Consider the following 17,199-nt stretch of genomic DNA (forward strand, 5'->3'; position numbering starts at 1 on the left):
TTGCTGCTGCCCTACAGACAGCCATGTGCTCCGTCCTCCAGCTTGCAGTGCTGACCCTTGTTTTCTGCTCAGTCCACAGCTTTACCATACAGGTATGTCTCAGTGCTCCATGTGATCAGTGCATGTATGGGAATATATTTTGATGAATTTCATAAAATGTTCATGCTCAAATTAAACAGTTGAACTCAAAAATTGCAATTCAGTTATTTAATTATGATTTGAAATATAGTCTTCTCAAATCTTAATGGCATCCAAACATCCAGTGACTCAGTGCACCTTGTGGGTGAGGGTGGACATTTCAACGACTGAATCTAAACCAACACGAGACATTTTGCATCAAACTAGGCGACCTAATCTAGAAATGACTGATTGCTTTCTTCTTCTTGATAAAAGATAAGACATGCAAGCATTTTATTTGCCTTTACCTCTGGTTATACATGACAATGCAAAACTTATTATATCATGCAATTCATCTTTAATTTCTGCCAGCACTAATCTCTCTCCACAGGGAAAGTTAGTTTCACTAATTCTGTATTTATTTATCTATAAGTAATCTGATTTCCCATGTCTTATTGCAGGCTTCACAAGAGAAGAGTGATGAAGCCTCTGGTAAGCTACTTGTCTTTGTATCTATCTATCTATCTATCTATCTATCTATCTATCTATCTATCTATCTATCTATCTATCTATCTATCTATCTTTTTTTCCAGGTAAACATATTATTTTATACCAGCCTGATTTACATGGAGCTATTTTCCTTCCACAGGTAACAGCATCGATGATGATGAGTTCTCAGTCTCAACGCTGATTGAGAAGGCCAACGCTAATGTTGGTATGCTGCTCTCTGTTGCACTCATCTTATGTTGTCCATTATGGATTTCATGAGGCAAAATTAAACTTTATTGATCCCTGTGGGAAAACATGGGTATGCTTATGTTCCAAATATGGAACATAAGCATAAAAATGTAATGTACACAAAAAGATAAAGGTATAAACTGGAGCCAAAAATGGCAAATAGAAATAGAATAGAAAGTTCAAATAGAAAGTTCTTTGTGGACCCAACTGGTTCATTAAAGAACTTTTTTAGAAATGGGTTCTATAAATAAATGGTTCTTTGAGCATTTTAATTCAAATTTTATGGGCATTATTATAATGTCAGCAACTGCAGGCACCTCAGTGGCTCAGTCCTGATTGCAGTGTCCTGGGTTGGAATCCAACCTCAGGCCCTTTGCTGCAGGTCGTCCCCTCTCTCTCCCCTGCCTTTCCTGTTTCTCTCTACTGCCACTGTCAAATAAAGCAGAAATTCTAAAAAATAATTAGAAAAAACAAGTCACCTGTGACAGGCATTTTTCACTGTTTTCCAATGGTTTATAAATGAAGACATATATGTATTCACTTAGAAAATAATCTGCGGATTAATCTAGAATGAAAAGAATTATTAGCTGCAGTCCTAATTTCATGCTGCCGTCACCAAATAACTCCAATAAAAATGAAGACGCTCTGGTACAAGAGGTTCTTCAGCTGCTGATGGCAGAACCAGAGAGCATCTGAAGAACCATTTGAGAACCGGTATTTTTCTGAGAGTAGAATAAGCAATAATGGTAGAAATGATAAACAAGTGTCAGTTCCAACACGTGGAATGCAAAGTATGGTGTGAAATGGGAAGTGTAGGACAGATTAGGGACTATACCCAGGCTCTTAATCACAGTGAAATCAACTAACATGAGGTGCAAATATCAAGTTCACAACAATAGATCTCCGCAAAGGTCTTTCTGTCACGTTGCAGGTAAGGACGAAAACGACCCAAAGGTGATGTTTGGAGACATTGCGGTGTACACCGGCCTGCAGAGCGCTGATCCCTGCACAGCCAGAGGCTGCCTGTGGCCCAAATCATCTGATGGCAATGTCTACGTGGCGTACCGCATCTCCAACCAGTACTGTAAGAGCCCCGCTCAGCCACAGCCTGCCAGCCGCTTTGGCTTTGTTAGCTGTATTTGCAATGAATTATTAACTATTTTCTTATTTTATGCTTATTAACATTATTATCATTAGTATCACTGCTGCTTTGCAAAGTGCTACATGTAACATATTTTAATAATTATTTTCTCTTTTCTCTTTTATTTTTTTTTATTTTTCTCACTCTTGCTATATATATATATATATATATATAAGTTCATTTATTATTATCTTGACTTTTGTGTTTCATTTATGTACAGCATATATAAAGTGCTATACTGAACATAGGGCTACTATTATATTATACATTTATTTTTTAAAAAATGTTTTATTTCTCCACGCCACATTTTGCAGTGGTGATTTAAGTTCTTTATTATTATTTTGACTTATTTGATGAGTGTGTTTGCTGTAAGTTCTGAAGCTGATGGAGAAATGAGAGGATCCTGCTGCAGTCTATCTAACTTAGAGATGGGGTTAGGGTTAGAGAGAGCTCATCCTCACAACAGTTCAAATGGTAACTGCTGTTTCAACTGTGAAGCCCAAAGGGAGAGAAACACCATCGTCCAGGGCCTGCGGTCGTTTTCCCGCTCCACCTGCATCCGCTTCACCCCTCGGAGGAGGCAGAGGGACTTTGTGGACATCCAGTCCCGCTCAGGGTAGGAGCCCCACACACACACACACACACCAGCTGTACATGCATGCACACACTCAAAACACACACACATGCACATTCATGCATGCACATATAATGTTGTTAATTATAATCTGTCACACTTCTCAAAATGCAGTTCCAAATGAGCATAAACATAAAAGTCAGCATCAAAACAATTCAAAGCCAAGAGCCATGAACTGGACTTCAAGAACAACAGGAAAGGATTATTAATTACATAAATGCATGTATCAATGTGTGTGTGTTTCAGCATTCTATTTACACATTTGTGTAATCATTAATCACACATTCATCCACATAGAAAAGATAAGATGTATGTAAGATTTTTTTTTAATTATTTTGTAATTTAGTGCTCATTTTAATATAAGTGAATTGCATTTATAATTTGAAATGTATAAGTTTAAGAATTATAAATATTGATTTATGTTGTGCTTATCCTTATCTTTATGCTTTTTTTATTTTTGATTATTTCTGGTAAATGTATGGTAATTGTGTAATAATTTTCAGTGGACTTTTTGCTAAATTTCTAATAATTTTGTAATTTTGTCTTACTTTTTTTGGCTAATTTTCTGATTGTTTTCTTGCAATGTTATGGCTAATGCTCAGGTAATTTTTTATTTTTTTATTTTTTATTTATTTGTTTATTTACTTTTTTTTTTTTTTTTTTTTTTGCTAATTGCTATCTTTAATAGGCTTTTGTTGTTGTAATTTTGCATTTTCTGGTCATTTTCCCATAACCACCTATGGTTTTGAAAGAAAAAGTTAATTTGTTTAGATTTCTTTTATGCTGCCAGTCCCATCAATTGGTTCATCTTTGCTGCATGGCATCAATTTTATTGTAATTTCTAGTGGAGATCCCAAGGTTTCCAAAGATCCCAAATATATCCTGCCAAATTAAAAAAAGGTGTAAAGAAAATGTATAAAATAATGCACAAGACATCTATCACATATTTCCTATTTGATGTGATGCTGCAATGGCACCATGAATATTTCACTCAGTGTACGTGTGATGTAACTTCAATGAAGCTGAAGCCAGCAGAGACACAATATGACTGTCCTACAATGTGGAAAAAATGCTTTCTCTGACTTTGACATTACTTAAGTGGACATTTAAGGGAAGATCAGACTCTAAGGAGTTAAATCTACTTAAAGCAGCTTCAGCTTTGGTGGCCCCCTGTGACAGCTGGAGGTCACTGTTGGAATTTGCCCAGAAATCTTGCACAGTGCTGTCAGTAAACAACGTGGTGGTGGAGGCGGTGATGCTCAGGTTTTTGCGGGCTCACTGCTGTCGAGGAGAAAGTTTCTGATTTCAGTTCACCACTTCCTGTGTGGAGAAGACTGCAGTGTTACTGACTGTGACTGTGATTCTTACCATCAACTGTGATCATTTGAAACCTCAGGTGTTTCTCGTTCGTCGGCCGTCGTGGCAATGGCCAGGTGGTGTCTCTGAGTCGCAGGGGCTGTGTTTTCCAGTCTGTCATCCAGCACGAGCTCCTCCACGCTCTGGGCTTCAACCACGAGCAGACCCGCTCCGACCGGGACCAGCACGTCCGCATCCTGCTGCAGAACGTCATCCGTGGTGAGCCCCACTGCAAACACCCTCCGTACCCATGTTGCCCAATTCAACAGGGTTTTTTTTGGCAAAGCATACAGGAATATGAACAAGTGAAACATTTAAATAAACATTTACTGTATGCATATGAAAAAGAAAAATATTAAATATCAAATATCAAAATAAATACATAATATTCGGTGCAAATATGCATTAGCAGGTCTGTACATGCATAAAGAAAGTTTCCCACCTGATCAGACCTATTGAGTGCATGTGCAGGACGCTCAGCTGTGGATATGTGTGTTACTAGCTCACCCTCTGGAAACCTCCAGATGGAGGAGGCATGCAAACAGAAATCATGATGATGTGCAAGGCACATATGGATACGCCATGTGGCCTGTGCATATCTCATAACCATGGACACTTTTAGTCAGTTACTTTACTCTTCACCAGTTTTAACAGGCAAATTAAACAACAACAGCATTTGATAAAGTGATGTCGTTCTCCCTCAGGACAAGAGCACAATTTCCGGAGGATTCGAAACAGCAGGAACCTCGGCACTCCATACGACTACAACTCTGTCATGCACTATGGAAGGTAGCGCCTCCATTCTCTCAGTTTTTTTCTTTTTTACAGTTGGTTACAAGCATTTCTCAATACTGAGTTCCCTTTTTCAAAATGCATTATGCAACTCTCTGCACCAGGATGCAGCTTGGAGCAACAATCAATTTCATATCTCTATTCTATAAACATCCCATTACAAGATGAAAATACGACCTTGGTGTGTGTTAGTGCTGGACGTCCTGGTGTCAGCTGGATCATCAGCTCCATAATTTGCTGTGTTTGTGCCGCAGGTTTGCCTTCTCTAGCAACAGACAGCCCACCATCGTGCCAGTCCCCAACCCAAATGTAGCCATCGGCAGGGCCAACCAGATGAGCCCTACTGACATCCTGAGGGTGAACCGCCTCTACGCCTGCAGTACGTACCACTTGTTTCTTTTCCTGCTAATTACTAACCTGCACACCATCAACATGCCTTCTACCTACTTCATATCTGCATACCTAACCTCCATGTTAGCTACTTACCTGTCTACAAATGCACCCACCACCCTACCTGTTTTCTTCCCTGAAGCCTACCTACCCACATCCCTTACACAACCTAGTAGGCTTTGTTGGTCTCCTGAACTTGCCCTGTTATCTTGAAGCCTATAATGTGTTGGCATGAAATCATGTGCTTTTGAATTCAGAGTTCTACAGCGTTTTATTTGTTTTGAGTCATAAACACAGCTACGTTTTGGTGAGTTAACTTGGGATTTTCACAGTATCTCATCAGGCTGATGTTAGCTGCTGGCTAACGTGAAAGTTGGAGGTTATGCCCCGCTCATGTAGTGTCAGGTTTATCAAGCATTCCAGTTTCCGAGCAGGAAGTGTATGAACGCCACACCAAGTTGTACAATCATCAATTGGGATGAATTGGGATTGTACATGTAACCCAAACTGGCCTGCGTTTCAAAATGTCAGCTCATTATGCAGCAAGAAGTTTGATCTGATAATACGTCAGTGAGCCACAGCTAAAAAATTCAAACATAAAGTCATGTTTGTAATAGTTATTCCCCAAATGCTTTGTTTTCCACTGTGGTTGTTTTAATAAAACAGTGCAAAAATAAGCGTGGGAGCTTCTGAATTATCCTGTGAATTCCATTGTGACACACTTTGGTGTTTCCTAGTACAGCCACAGAATTGCGCAAAAAACATTGTCAATGAGGAGAAAAGGAAGTTTCAGGAGAAATGGAGCAACACGTACTCTGTTGTGCCTCATGGTTTGGATAAAATAATGCCTAAGTGAATATAATGTACTTTTGACCAGCATTTGAGGGGTTAAACATAAAGCACCATTATGATGTCAATCATAAAATGTACAAGTTTGTGGGTGAGAAGCGCACAACTAATGTTGAACAAGAGGCTGAACTGCCCAGCATTACTGGCTGCTAACCATTCCCAGAGCATCACTTGTAGACATGCATTTCTTACATGATTTACAATGGGCATGGCTTCAAAAAACAGGTCATTAAAAAAAAAAAAAAAAAAAAAAAAAAGATTAGTTTTGAAATTATTTTGCGCTCTGTTTTCTTGGGCAGCACTCAAACCAGTTTTGGGTCCCTAAATTGGCTCTTAACCATGAAAACTTTGAGAACCCTTAACCCTGACTCTTTCCCTAATGCCAGACATGACCAGCTTATGCCTAACCCTGACCTTAACCCTAACCCTCATGATTTGGTCACCTAACACTAAGCTTTACCCCAACCAGTGAGCCAAAATAACCACCCAGTACAGAATGTAAAAAGAAAAATCTATGGCTGTGCTAGGAAACGTAAACGCAAACGCAAAGGCAAACGAAAAGATGTGATTGGGCCATATGTGTGATGCATTCAGGACAACACTGACACATGACCATCTGAAGATACTTGGCAAAATCTCAGTGTGCCGGTAAACACAGACCTAGAGGGAAGAAAACCTGCATCAGCTGTGCAACAATATGTTCAAGAACGCACGCAGCATTTGTGACTTTGGCTTTCTGGTTGAATTCATCTTCTCAGATTCAACTGCCTCCTTAACTGACCTGTACCTGTGAAGAAGACATTTAATGATGGTATACAAAGAGAAGTAAGGGCAATATTTGTAGGTGTGAAGCTTCCTGTTTCTGTTGTGCCGGTAAAATAACAAAGTGACAGAGCCTCACTCAACATTCCCTAGAGAGTGTTGCATTTGGTTTCTTACTCAGCAAATGACCTGTCTCCAGTAGAGTACAAGCCTCTGATACATTTCTCCATTTCTTTACTAATGCATATTCTTAATTTCAAGATGGACATTTTTTTTTAATTGCACTGTAGTCTCTAAAATGATAGAATTTTAATTCAAGGCTTATCTGGTCTGTGTGTGTGTGTGTGTGTGTGTGTGTGTGTGTGTGTGTGCGCGTGCGTGTGTGTTAACATGCTCATACCTCTATACGAATGACATGTCTTGCTTCTCTTTCCAACAGGGAGATCTGACTGAATAATCAAGAAGAAACAAGGCAGTCTGCAGCTTTTTTTTTTTTTTTAAACCAGCAATTTAACCTCAAGAGCCTCAAATCAGACTGCATCTGTGCTTGTGCTGTAATGCAGTTTAGATTTTACTTTAATTTAGCGAGACTATTGTCAGTTTTTGATTTTTCTTTAGCTGCCATAATCACACATGAAGTGTGTGTATGAAACAATTAACCGAAGATGCTTAAATTTCAGTTTCACTTCTTTTGATGGCCACTTGATGACTTGATTAAATATCTTCAGTAAAGCATGTATATTCTGAACTCCTGCCTCCAGCCTGTTCTTTGTAACTTCAGCTGTGCCCTTCATAACCTCTCTGGATATTTTCTTGTCAGTGTTATTTGCTCTGGGTCTCTTAGTAGTTTTAGGTTCTCATTACAACCAAAACCTCCGCCAGGTGATTTCACTGATTGGTCCCCTCTCTCTGCTCGAAGGTGAAGTAACCAGTGAAATTGCCTGGTGTGGTTTTTGGTTGGAATGAAAACCTGCAGCATCTTGGCCCTCCATGGCACATGGTTTGACACCCCTGACCATGTCAAACATTCAGCAACAAGGGCAGCAGACAATAGTCGATCCCACACCGACACATTAGCTGAAGCTGCATTTTGTACAGTAAAACAAAGAGCTCTTGGTTTTTGTTTCTCATAACCTTCACCTTCATTCTTGACTTTATATTGGAAAATCTCCCAACCACCTTTTTCAAATCAGTATCCCTCTTGATGCTTAAGCCTAGTGTTCTTTCATGTGTGACCAGGACACTTAGAGACTCCAGAAACCTCAACAGCGCTCAGACAGTTCACCCAGAGAGTAACCAATAAATATACAAGTCCTTTGTGTTCTATTTTGGATGTGGAAACTCATGTCTCTGCTCCTTCTATGATAATTTATTGAAGGTCAGAAAACAAATAGTTGCTTGGTAGATGAAAGCTGCAAGAGCCAGGTTAATAATAGATTATTATTACAAAAATATTCAAAAAATGTAAAAATATAACAATGTTACCAGCACAGGAAAGGGTGCCAGGGAAACCCACAAGAGGAGGGGATTATGGGAGAGGTGCTTTACCACCACCAACATGATTCACATGCACAGTTGCTCACACTCACTGCGAGACACGCACACAAGGACTTGTTGTCTTGTCACAAGGGGGGGACCCTCATCCTGGAATCAACCACCTGCATGATTCTAGCAACCCAAACAACCTGCAACTGGCACAAACAAGAAATCAAAATTAAAAAAAATAACAAAAAATGTGTAAACCTACTGTTGCGCAGGTATAAAACAGGGATAAAATTAAATGCTCTCCTTTACATCATGCAGGCTGGCTGATTGTCAGACCAGTACTAACACAAACTGCACTAATGCAAATCAACAAGAGGAATGGGGAGGCTAGCAAGGCAAGGCTTCCAGGCAGAAAATAACCACAAATACAAACTGATGGATGAACAGGGAACCACAGGCAGGGAAATTAAGAGAGACTAACCACGGGACAAAAACCGCCTGGTGGGACAAGAGAACAATAAATTAACTTAATATTTTACACCAGGGGAGAATACACCAACTTGACAGCTATACCACATACCCTCACCAAGCACAGCAGGAAGAGGTCATACAGGAGGCCAACGCCACGTTCCTTGTTCCTAGTACAAGAGGTCTACGTTATTACCGTGAAAATGTGAGCAAGCTGTGATCAAAAATGTCAAAGAATGTCATACCTTACCTTGTCATATTCATGCTGACTTGTAAATATGTTTAATTTGCAAGCAGCTGGAGCTCCTCTTGGCTTTGGCGCTGCTGATTGGTGTAGTTTTATACAGCTTGTGCACGTTTCTGAAATTCAGATATGTGTGATGCACTGGTTATTAGGAAGGGCAGCCTTGGCCGGTGTTTAGCTCTACTGGTAATGGGAATTCCCTGTACATGTGCATATTTTAATTTAGCTTTGCAATGAATGAACTTGTAGTGAACATATAGTACATTTATAAAGGTACTGAAATGCATTTTCATTTAAAAAATGGGGAAAAAGAGATACGAGAAAATAAGATGTCCGTCACATGGAAATTTTGTCTTGCATCACGTGCTCCGACACCATCTGCAAGAAGAGCACAGCCTTGTGTGAGGACCATGTCCACTGTCACATGCAGCATTCATGTATATATGGAATGGAAGGGTGTGATCACACAGCCCCTGTGTGTGTGGGACTGATAAATATTTACATAGCATGTTCAGATTTTAAAATGTCTGTCATCAGTTAGTCAGTGGCTGTATGGGCAGAAGCCGTGCCCTCCCCTTCACAACACAAGGGGCCCTATAAAGGGGAAGACGGGCCTGTCAGTGATGTAGCCGAAAAACTGATATCAAAATGTGCTTTACATATAGGATAAAAAACGCACACATACAAGTATAAGTATACATACATACGTATGTACACATCACTATGCAAGAAAAGAAGACAAACATGAAAGTACACATATAAGTAAACAAAACTACAGACAAAACCCGGAGTATTTATAAAAAAGCTAACCTATAGAAGTGAGTTTTCAGCAGCCGCTTGAAACAAACCACAGATTCAGCAGATGTGAGGGAATGAGGAAACCTGTTCCAGAGTTTAGAGGTGACAAGATTGCACAGATTGAGGAAGAGCAAGAGACAATTTGAGTAATGAAAGTAAAAATGGAGATACAACAGTCTGAGCAAGGACAGATGAGGGTGCACACCAGAACAGAGGTGTCAGAGATACGGCCCGGCCCACGAGCACGTCTCCTCTGGCCCCCACAGAGGTTTTGGATGGTTTTTGATCAGACCTAAAACTGGAAGTTACCAACTTAGGATCAGTAATGTCTGTCCTATACACCATGGTGCCAAATAGCAGAACATATGTCCACTTCCCACATGTTGATAAGCCTGTCAGGTTAGCTGATTCTTTAGGTTGATCTTTTTTTTTTTTTTCTTTTTTTTTAAGCACACAGATAATCCTTATTTGGGCTCACAGACTCGGGTCGGCATTGTATAAAAAGTCAGTGCAAAACTCTCAACTTCACTTCTGCCCGCATCTTGACCGAGGATCGAGGGTAAGTTCAGCCGCAAATGTGTGCAGCTCGCAATTTTGTGAGTGACAAGTTGTGAGATTTAAGTGTGAACAGATTTGCCTGTCTGCTTTCCGTCCTCATTCTCCACCTGGCCTCAAGTCATTTTTTGGTAATGACTTCAATCTGGTTTAATTTTGAGGTTCTGCTTCTCTTTTGAGATTCTCCTCACTCCTGCATTTCTCCATGGGCAGACGCCATGTCTTCTTCTCTGTCGCTGTATGAGCACTGCAAAAACGCAAAATCTTACCAAGATTATTTGTCTTATTTCAAGTGAAAAATGTCTTATTTCTAGTCAAAATATCTCATTACACTTAAAACAAGACATGATCACCTCAGAAGAAACTTGTTTTTCACTTGTTTCAAGTGAAAATTCACTTGAAATAAGTGAAAATTTGCTTGTTTCATTGGCAAAATTTGCCAGTGGAAAAAGTGAAAATGCACTTAAAATAAGCTTGAAACAAGAAACAAATTTTGCCAATGAAACAAACAAATTTTCACTTGTTTCAAGCAAATTTTCACTTGAAACAAGTGACAATTGTCCAAAAACAATTTACTTCTGAGGTGATCATGTCTTATTTTAAGTGTAATGAGATATTTTGACTAGGAATAAAACATTTTTGACTTGAAATAAGACAAATAATCTTGGTAAGATTTTGAGTTTTTGCAGTGAGTAGGTGGGTTTTACATGATGTGGAGCTGGAGCTGTGTCTCATCTCTCCCCTGCAGGTCTGCTGGGAAGGTCAACATGTCTGCTCTCAGGTTCACCGCCTTCGCCCTGCTGTTGTTGTCTGCCGGCTGCTGGGCCGAAGATCACGTATGACTCCATATCCTAAGTTTGCAATGACTGCGTTTGCATGATTGAGATTCTAGGATAGAAAAATTCCATATTTCTTCATGACCTGCTGTTGCGATGACAGTTATTCTCAAGAACAGTCAAAACATTTGTGCAAAGTTAAGAGCACCTTCAAAAAATTGTGCCTGTGCTACAATACAATTTAGGGAAGCTGGTGTTGCAAAGTGCAGATGCAATAATATTTGACTGATGAATAATTTACATATGCACTCAGCAAATAGAATGGCTTTCTAATTTGGTCAGTGTGGTGATACAGTGCAGTGAAGTGAAGAATCTGCACCTGAATGTTTTGATAAGTCAGATGAAGATTTTAGAACCTGACATTTTTTTTGTAGAAAAACTTTTAATTATACAGTCAATCCTAATTATGTATAATGTAAATGTAAGGTGAAAGTGTATAGCAAAAGTGCTTCTCTTTATGTGACAACATTAAGATCACCTCATCTGGCAGATGGACTGTATGGTTATTTGGCTAAAGGTTACTAATACTTTATATTACTTCTTAAATAATGCATTTTCTGTCCATTTCTAATGTGTTTATTTTTCCTTCCTACTCCTACGCTGATGCTGCAGGCAGGTATGGGATTCCCTCTGTTGATCTGCCACATTCTGTTGGTATGCACAACACTGTGACTCACATAATTTGCATAAAAAGTGATGTGTTGTTGATGTTGTTGAACAGAGAATATGGGAGAAGAGGATGACTCAGGGGAACTTTCTGTCTCTGACCTTCTGGAGAGAGCCAACAGTAATCTCAGTAAGTGCATTTGATATATACAGCATACACACCAGACGTGACACCAGGTGTGTTGTATTGTTTTGTTAAATGTGACTCTACATAGAATAAAATGATAAATGTTATTTTGGTGTAGATGTGACCCATACTATCTAACTTTTAAATGATACAAGTGACAGTCACTTTCTGTTAAACACAGTGCCACAATGTCCTTTTTGGTAGAAAGATGTTGCAATATTTTATGATATTTTCAGAATATATACTGAGACTGTCCTCTGGCAAAAAACAAGCCCATTGGGAGTTTGGACTGCAGCTGATTATGAGCTGTAGTTACGTTTTAACGTTAAGCGACTTCTAGTGGTCCTGTAAAAAACAGCACTGAGGTGTAGTTTTAAGCGAGCAACAAAGTGCATGCAGTGATGTTGGTGAGGAGGTGGACGGATCAATCAACACGACATTCACTCAGTTGACCCGAGGTCAAATCCAAGTGAGAGCACTGTTCAGCTAAAAATTTGTAACCTTAACCATGACCTTTCCCCAACCCTAACCATTACAACAAACCTTTCTCTAACCTGAACAATAACCTTTTCCTCGCCTTAACCAAGTATTTGTAGTGGTTAGTGGGCTACCTCACTAGCTGCTAGCTAGCTTGCTCAGGAAATGGTCCATAGGGTCATATTAGAGACACTCCTTCAGGTCGTATTGGAGGGCTGGAACAAACAACCTATGAGGGGTGTGGATTGGAAGACTTATTGCATATACCATATAACAACATGAGGACAAAAACATGCCAATCCTTGCAGCAAAAGAGAAAATCTCACAAGAAAAATTGGAGGATTAGAAGTAGAACTTCAAGACAGCACTGTGAGATTATTAGTAGCTAATGTTATTATAGCACTGTTCAAACTCTGAGGTCAATTGTGTTTCAGTCCCGTCTGTGGATGAGCCCATCCTGATTGGAGGAGACATTGCTGTTGACAGCGAGAGTGAGAAAAATGCAGATCCCTGCACGTCCCGAGGCTGCATGTGGGGGAAGTGGACGGATGGGAAGGTTTACATCCCCTACTACATCACCAACCACTTCTGTAAGTGTAGCATTCACTGATGTCACAGGGTCGGCAGAAGAGTTGCTTTATGTTGATTAACATAAACCAACACATTTTCTGTTGACAAAAGACTTGTTTAACACTTTTTTATGTTAACAATCACTTAGGATTACCTGACATCATAAGTATAAGTAAATTTGCTGCTTTCCACCTGAACATCACCTTGGGCTAAACACTGCTGTCTCTCTGCTGCAGCTTTGGCTCAGTAACAGGATCTCACAAGTGGAAACTATTTACAATTCATTACACATAATTACTACTTATGATGTTGGCAGCCTGTGCTACAGCGACATCATGTGGCCAAAGTCAAGTGGGCTACATTCAATTTTACTGTGTAGGTATCTTCCATTAGCAGTATTTGTGATAATGCTTGTTTTGTTGTCATAGAACTGTCAACAAATCCATAAATTATAAACTGCCAATAAATTTACTTGATTGGTTTTCCAAAGATGGCTGCCGGTTGGCCTATTCACAACTGCAGAAGCCCCTATTCAATGCCGATTCTACTCATTCCATTTCTGTGGCTGGAAACTGATTTGTTTGTCAGCTGTGATGGGCATTTTTCACTGTTCTCTGATGGTTTATAGACCAAGACATTAATCCCTTCACTGAGAAAATAATCTGCACATTAATCCAGACTGATGCCACCAACTGACTCCAATAAAAATGAAGATCCTTCAGTCCTTTAAAGAACCACATGAACTGTGTGAAGAATCAGCCCCTAATAAAGAGGTTCTTCAACTGCTGATGGTTCTTTGTAGAAGCAGAGAGCATTTTGAAGAACCATTTGAGAACCATTATTTTTCTCAGAGTGGAAGAAACTGCAATTTGGAGTGTCTTGAAGCTCCAATAAGTGTAGAGTGTAAACTATGGCCCAGAAAGTGAGTTTTGAGTCATAAACCTCTTCAGCTGGCCAAGAAATCATTGAGTCAGTGGTATTAATCAACAGTCCCATCCAACCCTGCAGAAAACATTATGGCTATTTTGTCCTCTACTTGCAACTACTAGTCCGGATGATGTTATGTGTTTTGTCCTGCCAGCCTCCCGTGAGAAGGCCATCATCACCCGCGGCCTGGAGTCCTTCTCCTCCGTCTCCTGCATCCGCTTCAGGCCCAGCCGCAGCTCCGACCGCGACTGGCTGAGCATCGAGTCCCAGAATGGGTAGGAGAATGCAGAAAATGAAGGTCGAGAGCTGCTCTTTGCCTGCAGTTTGCTTTGAATCTGACCTCTGTGTGCCTCATGGTTCTCCCCAGGTGCTACTCGTACGTTGGCCGTCGCGGTGGGAAGCAGGTTGTGTCTCTGGCCCGTCGTGGTTGCCTTTACCACGGCACCGTCCAGCACGAGCTGCTCCACGCTCTGGGCTTCAACCACGAGCAGACCCGCTCCGACAGGGACAGCCATATCAGGGTCCTGCTGGAGAACGTCCAGTCTGGTAACAGAGCTGTTGGTTCATATTTTCTTAGACAAGTTGCAGCAGAGTAGATTCAAATTATGGCCAAACTGCCATTAGTTAATATCACTGAAATAATGTCCTGGTTTGTCCATACTGTGTGCAGAGCAGTTGGGCAGATCTGTATCAGGTACCCACAACCAATCCATTGCTTTTTTCAGAGCCCAGTTAAACGCTTTTAAACACAAGTATTTAAACACCAGAAATTTGACACTGATACAACCACTCATCTGCCCTTTAAATACATCATATTAATAATTTTAAATATAGCTTCACAGTGGTGAAAGAAATCAAGTAAATTTTTCTCAGTGAGCGATGAGAAATCAAGGCTTGACCTGGAATTAGCCAGAAATGACTTGAAAAAAAAAATGAAATCAAAAATTTGTATTATTATTATTATTTGTATCTAAGTATTAGGTGAATAAATAAATCAACAAATAAATCAGGTGTTAAAAAATAGGCTAATATAAAACCTTTCACGTCCTTAACACTGCACTGATCTAAATATGCAAATGCAAATGCTTTGTCTCTGTCTTGCTCTGCACAAAGAAATGACTGTGAAGGAAATACACCTACTAAAGACAATACCCTAGTCTTGACAGACAAATCATTCTTTTTTTTTGTCGGTGTGTTTTTAGGCAAGGAGCACAACTTCAGGAAGATTGCCACCCTGAACCAGGGCACTCCCTACGATTACAACTCTGTCATGCAGTACCGCAGGTAGGAGCAACCGGCTGCAGTCCACATCATCTTGTTTCTAAATGCGTGAGCGTGCGGCTCAGCCCAGCTGTCGTCATGACCTCTTGGTCTGGGACTCAAAGTCTAACGGCTCTGTGGGTTTTTCCAGAACTGCCTTCTCTAAGAACAACAAGCCCACCATGGTCCCCATCCCCAACCCCAACGTGTCTTTTGGCAACGCCAAGGAGATGAGCCGCAACGACATCGCCCGGCTCAACACGCTCTACAAATGCTGTGAGTTCACAAACCCTGCCACAGGCCTAGACACTCCCCGTCATCCTCACGTCCTGATGCAGCTCACAGTGAGGTCCACCTCACCAGTCTGACAGGGCTGAACATGAATGTGGCATCAACCTTACAACAACCAGTTTCTCTCATTCTTGTCAAAATGGTGTCCAAACATTTTGATGGTAATTTCAACATTGTGCCAACAAAACTTGACACAGATAAATAACACACACTGCCTTGGTTTAGACCTGCATGTCTGCTTTTCATGACCTCACCAGAGTCCAGCATCAGGCATGGATTTTTGGGTCATGCTTTCATTTTTTTTTTCTGCCAGCCACAAAATTCCATCTCTCTGTATAGTCACAAAATTTCTTTTAATTTTAATTAATGAATTGACTTTATTATTTGAATTATTATTTTTTTATTTGTGTGTAGACACTGCCTGTATTCACTGGTATGCCTATGTTATTATGGCCTTTTGTGCTTTTGTGCTTTTCTTAACTGTCTTTCTATTGGTGTTTCCTTTTTACAGAGGACGTCCATTCAGCTGCTCCACACAGGAGGATGAGAGGGAATATTATCTCCCTGTCATGCACTCAGCAGCAGTGCCTGTTGACTCAGTGTCAATACTGAACTGAATGTGAATCCAATAAAGCTGCTCTGGAGTGCAACCCTGTCTTTGAAGTCTTTTATCTTGTTCTTTTTGTTTGCTTAGACGATTTGCTAGCCTTCTAAATATTTCATCCATGACAAAATAATTAAGTATAAATGGAAAAGGGACTGCATTTCTGTAGTGCTTTTCTAGTCTACTGAGCGCTCAAAGCGCTTTACAATGTTTGCCTCACATTCACACACACTGATGGCAGAGGCTGCCATGCAGGGTGTGAAACCTAGAAAACAGACTTCAGAGTTTTTATCCTGCCCTGACAAAGTGCTGCTGGCACAGAAATGGACTGGGTGTCATTCCACTGCCTTTACTTTTTTTTTAGTTAATGTTTGTTTGACAGGGACAGACACATGTTAGAGTACAGATCAGGCCACATATTTTTGTCCAAACCCAACCTGAGATGGGAGCATGGTAACCAAGCCTGACCCCAACCCGACAGGTATTCTTTTTTGTGCTCAAACCCAACCCAAGCCTGAGATTTTGCTTGTCCTCCATCTCTAGGTTAGATTTACTGCCTGAAATAACCAACGTGTTGCCTTCAGTGTTGTCACGTAAACTCCAATACATATCTCCAAATATAAGGCTTCGGGTGGTAAATGTAACCTAGCAATGGGGGGCAAGCAAAATCTTAGGCTCAGGTTGGGTTCATACACAAAAAAGAATGCCTGTCAGGTTGGAGTTCAGACCATGTTACATACACATTGAACATTTCATGAATATTCTGAGACCTTGTATCATAACATTTCTAGATTAAGCTAATTTGCTATGTTTGTCCCTGATTTGCCTTCAAACATTAAACATGATCAAGAGAAGAGATGAAATGCAGAGCACAGGCTAAAAGTGAATGAAATATGAAGAATAGAAACCAAACCTTTTTTTAAGCTCACGGTAATTTGGTTATATTGTAACTGTATTTTAAATATACAGTCGTAATGAATATAAATATAGTTTTCTGGTAATTTTTTAAAAATTGTTTTTGCTAATTTTATGGTAATTGCATTCTGTTTTTTTTGTTGTTGTTTTTTTTTTGCCAAGTTATTTTCTTTTCACTTTTTGCATGAATTTTCTGT

The 17,199-nt window shown here is 40.1% G+C and overlaps 2 protein-coding genes across 4 annotated transcripts; both read left to right on the forward strand.

Moving 5' to 3' along the window:
• On the forward strand, window positions 1-7,495 carry LOC115354928 (low choriolytic enzyme-like). 3 transcript variants are annotated; one of them, XM_030045477.1, is made up of 10 exons: window positions 1-92; window positions 579-609; window positions 767-832; window positions 1,787-1,939; window positions 2,495-2,612; window positions 4,027-4,205; window positions 4,691-4,775; window positions 5,033-5,157; window positions 6,776-6,842; window positions 7,219-7,495. In XM_030045477.1, exons 1-9 carry the CDS (start codon window positions 24-26, stop codon window positions 6,808-6,810), a joined length of 861 nt encoding a protein of 286 aa, XP_029901337.1. In that variant the 5' UTR covers window positions 1-23; the 3' UTR covers window positions 6,811-6,842; window positions 7,219-7,495. The 3 variants fall into 3 exon arrangements, with proteins under 3 accessions (XP_029901337.1, XP_029901345.1, XP_029901329.1); XM_030045485.1 differs by lacking the exon at window positions 6,776-6,842; XM_030045469.1 differs by lacking the exon at window positions 7,219-7,495 and having other exon boundaries at window positions 6,776-6,855.
• Window positions 7,496-11,096: 3,601 nt separating this feature from the next.
• LOC115380461 (low choriolytic enzyme-like) lies at window positions 11,097-16,030 on the forward strand. The gene is made up of 8 exons (XM_030081669.1): window positions 11,097-11,165; window positions 11,889-11,961; window positions 12,870-13,025; window positions 14,087-14,207; window positions 14,300-14,478; window positions 15,135-15,216; window positions 15,344-15,536; window positions 15,995-16,030. Exons 1-8 carry the CDS (start codon window positions 11,097-11,099, stop codon window positions 16,028-16,030), a joined length of 909 nt encoding a protein of 302 aa, XP_029937529.1.
• Window positions 16,031-17,199: the final 1,169 nt, after the last annotated feature.

The sequence above is a fragment of the Myripristis murdjan genome, chromosome 3 (genome assembly GCF_902150065.1).
Source record: "Myripristis murdjan chromosome 3, fMyrMur1.1, whole genome shotgun sequence".
NCBI classification, from domain to species: Eukaryota; Metazoa; Chordata; class Actinopteri; order Holocentriformes; family Holocentridae; genus Myripristis; species Myripristis murdjan.

What these genes read in the sequence shown, in the direction of transcription:
- LOC115354928 (XM_030045477.1), top strand. Translation starts at nt 24, where the DNA reads ATGTGCTCCGTCCTCCAGCTTGCAGTGCTGACCCTTGTTTTCTGCTCA. An exon ending in GACATCCAGTCCCGCTCAGG is followed by an intron (nt 2,613 to 4,026) that starts GTAGGAGCCCCA and finishes TTGAAACCTCAG; the next exon opens with GTGTTTCTCGTTCGTCGGCC. An exon ending in GCTGCAGAACGTCATCCGTG is followed by an intron (nt 4,206 to 4,690) that starts GTGAGCCCCACT and finishes GTTCTCCCTCAG; the next exon opens with GACAAGAGCACAATTTCCGG.
- LOC115380461 (XM_030081669.1), top strand. Translation starts at nt 11,097, where the DNA reads ATGTCTGCTCTCAGGTTCACCGCCTTCGCCCTGCTGTTGTTGTCTGCC. An exon ending in GCTGGAGAACGTCCAGTCTG is followed by an intron (nt 14,479 to 15,134) that starts GTAACAGAGCTG and finishes GTGTGTTTTTAG; the next exon opens with GCAAGGAGCACAACTTCAGG. An exon ending in ACGTCCTGATGCAGCTCACA is followed by an intron (nt 15,537 to 15,994) that starts GTGAGGTCCACC and finishes TCCTTTTTACAG; the next exon opens with AGGACGTCCATTCAGCTGCT.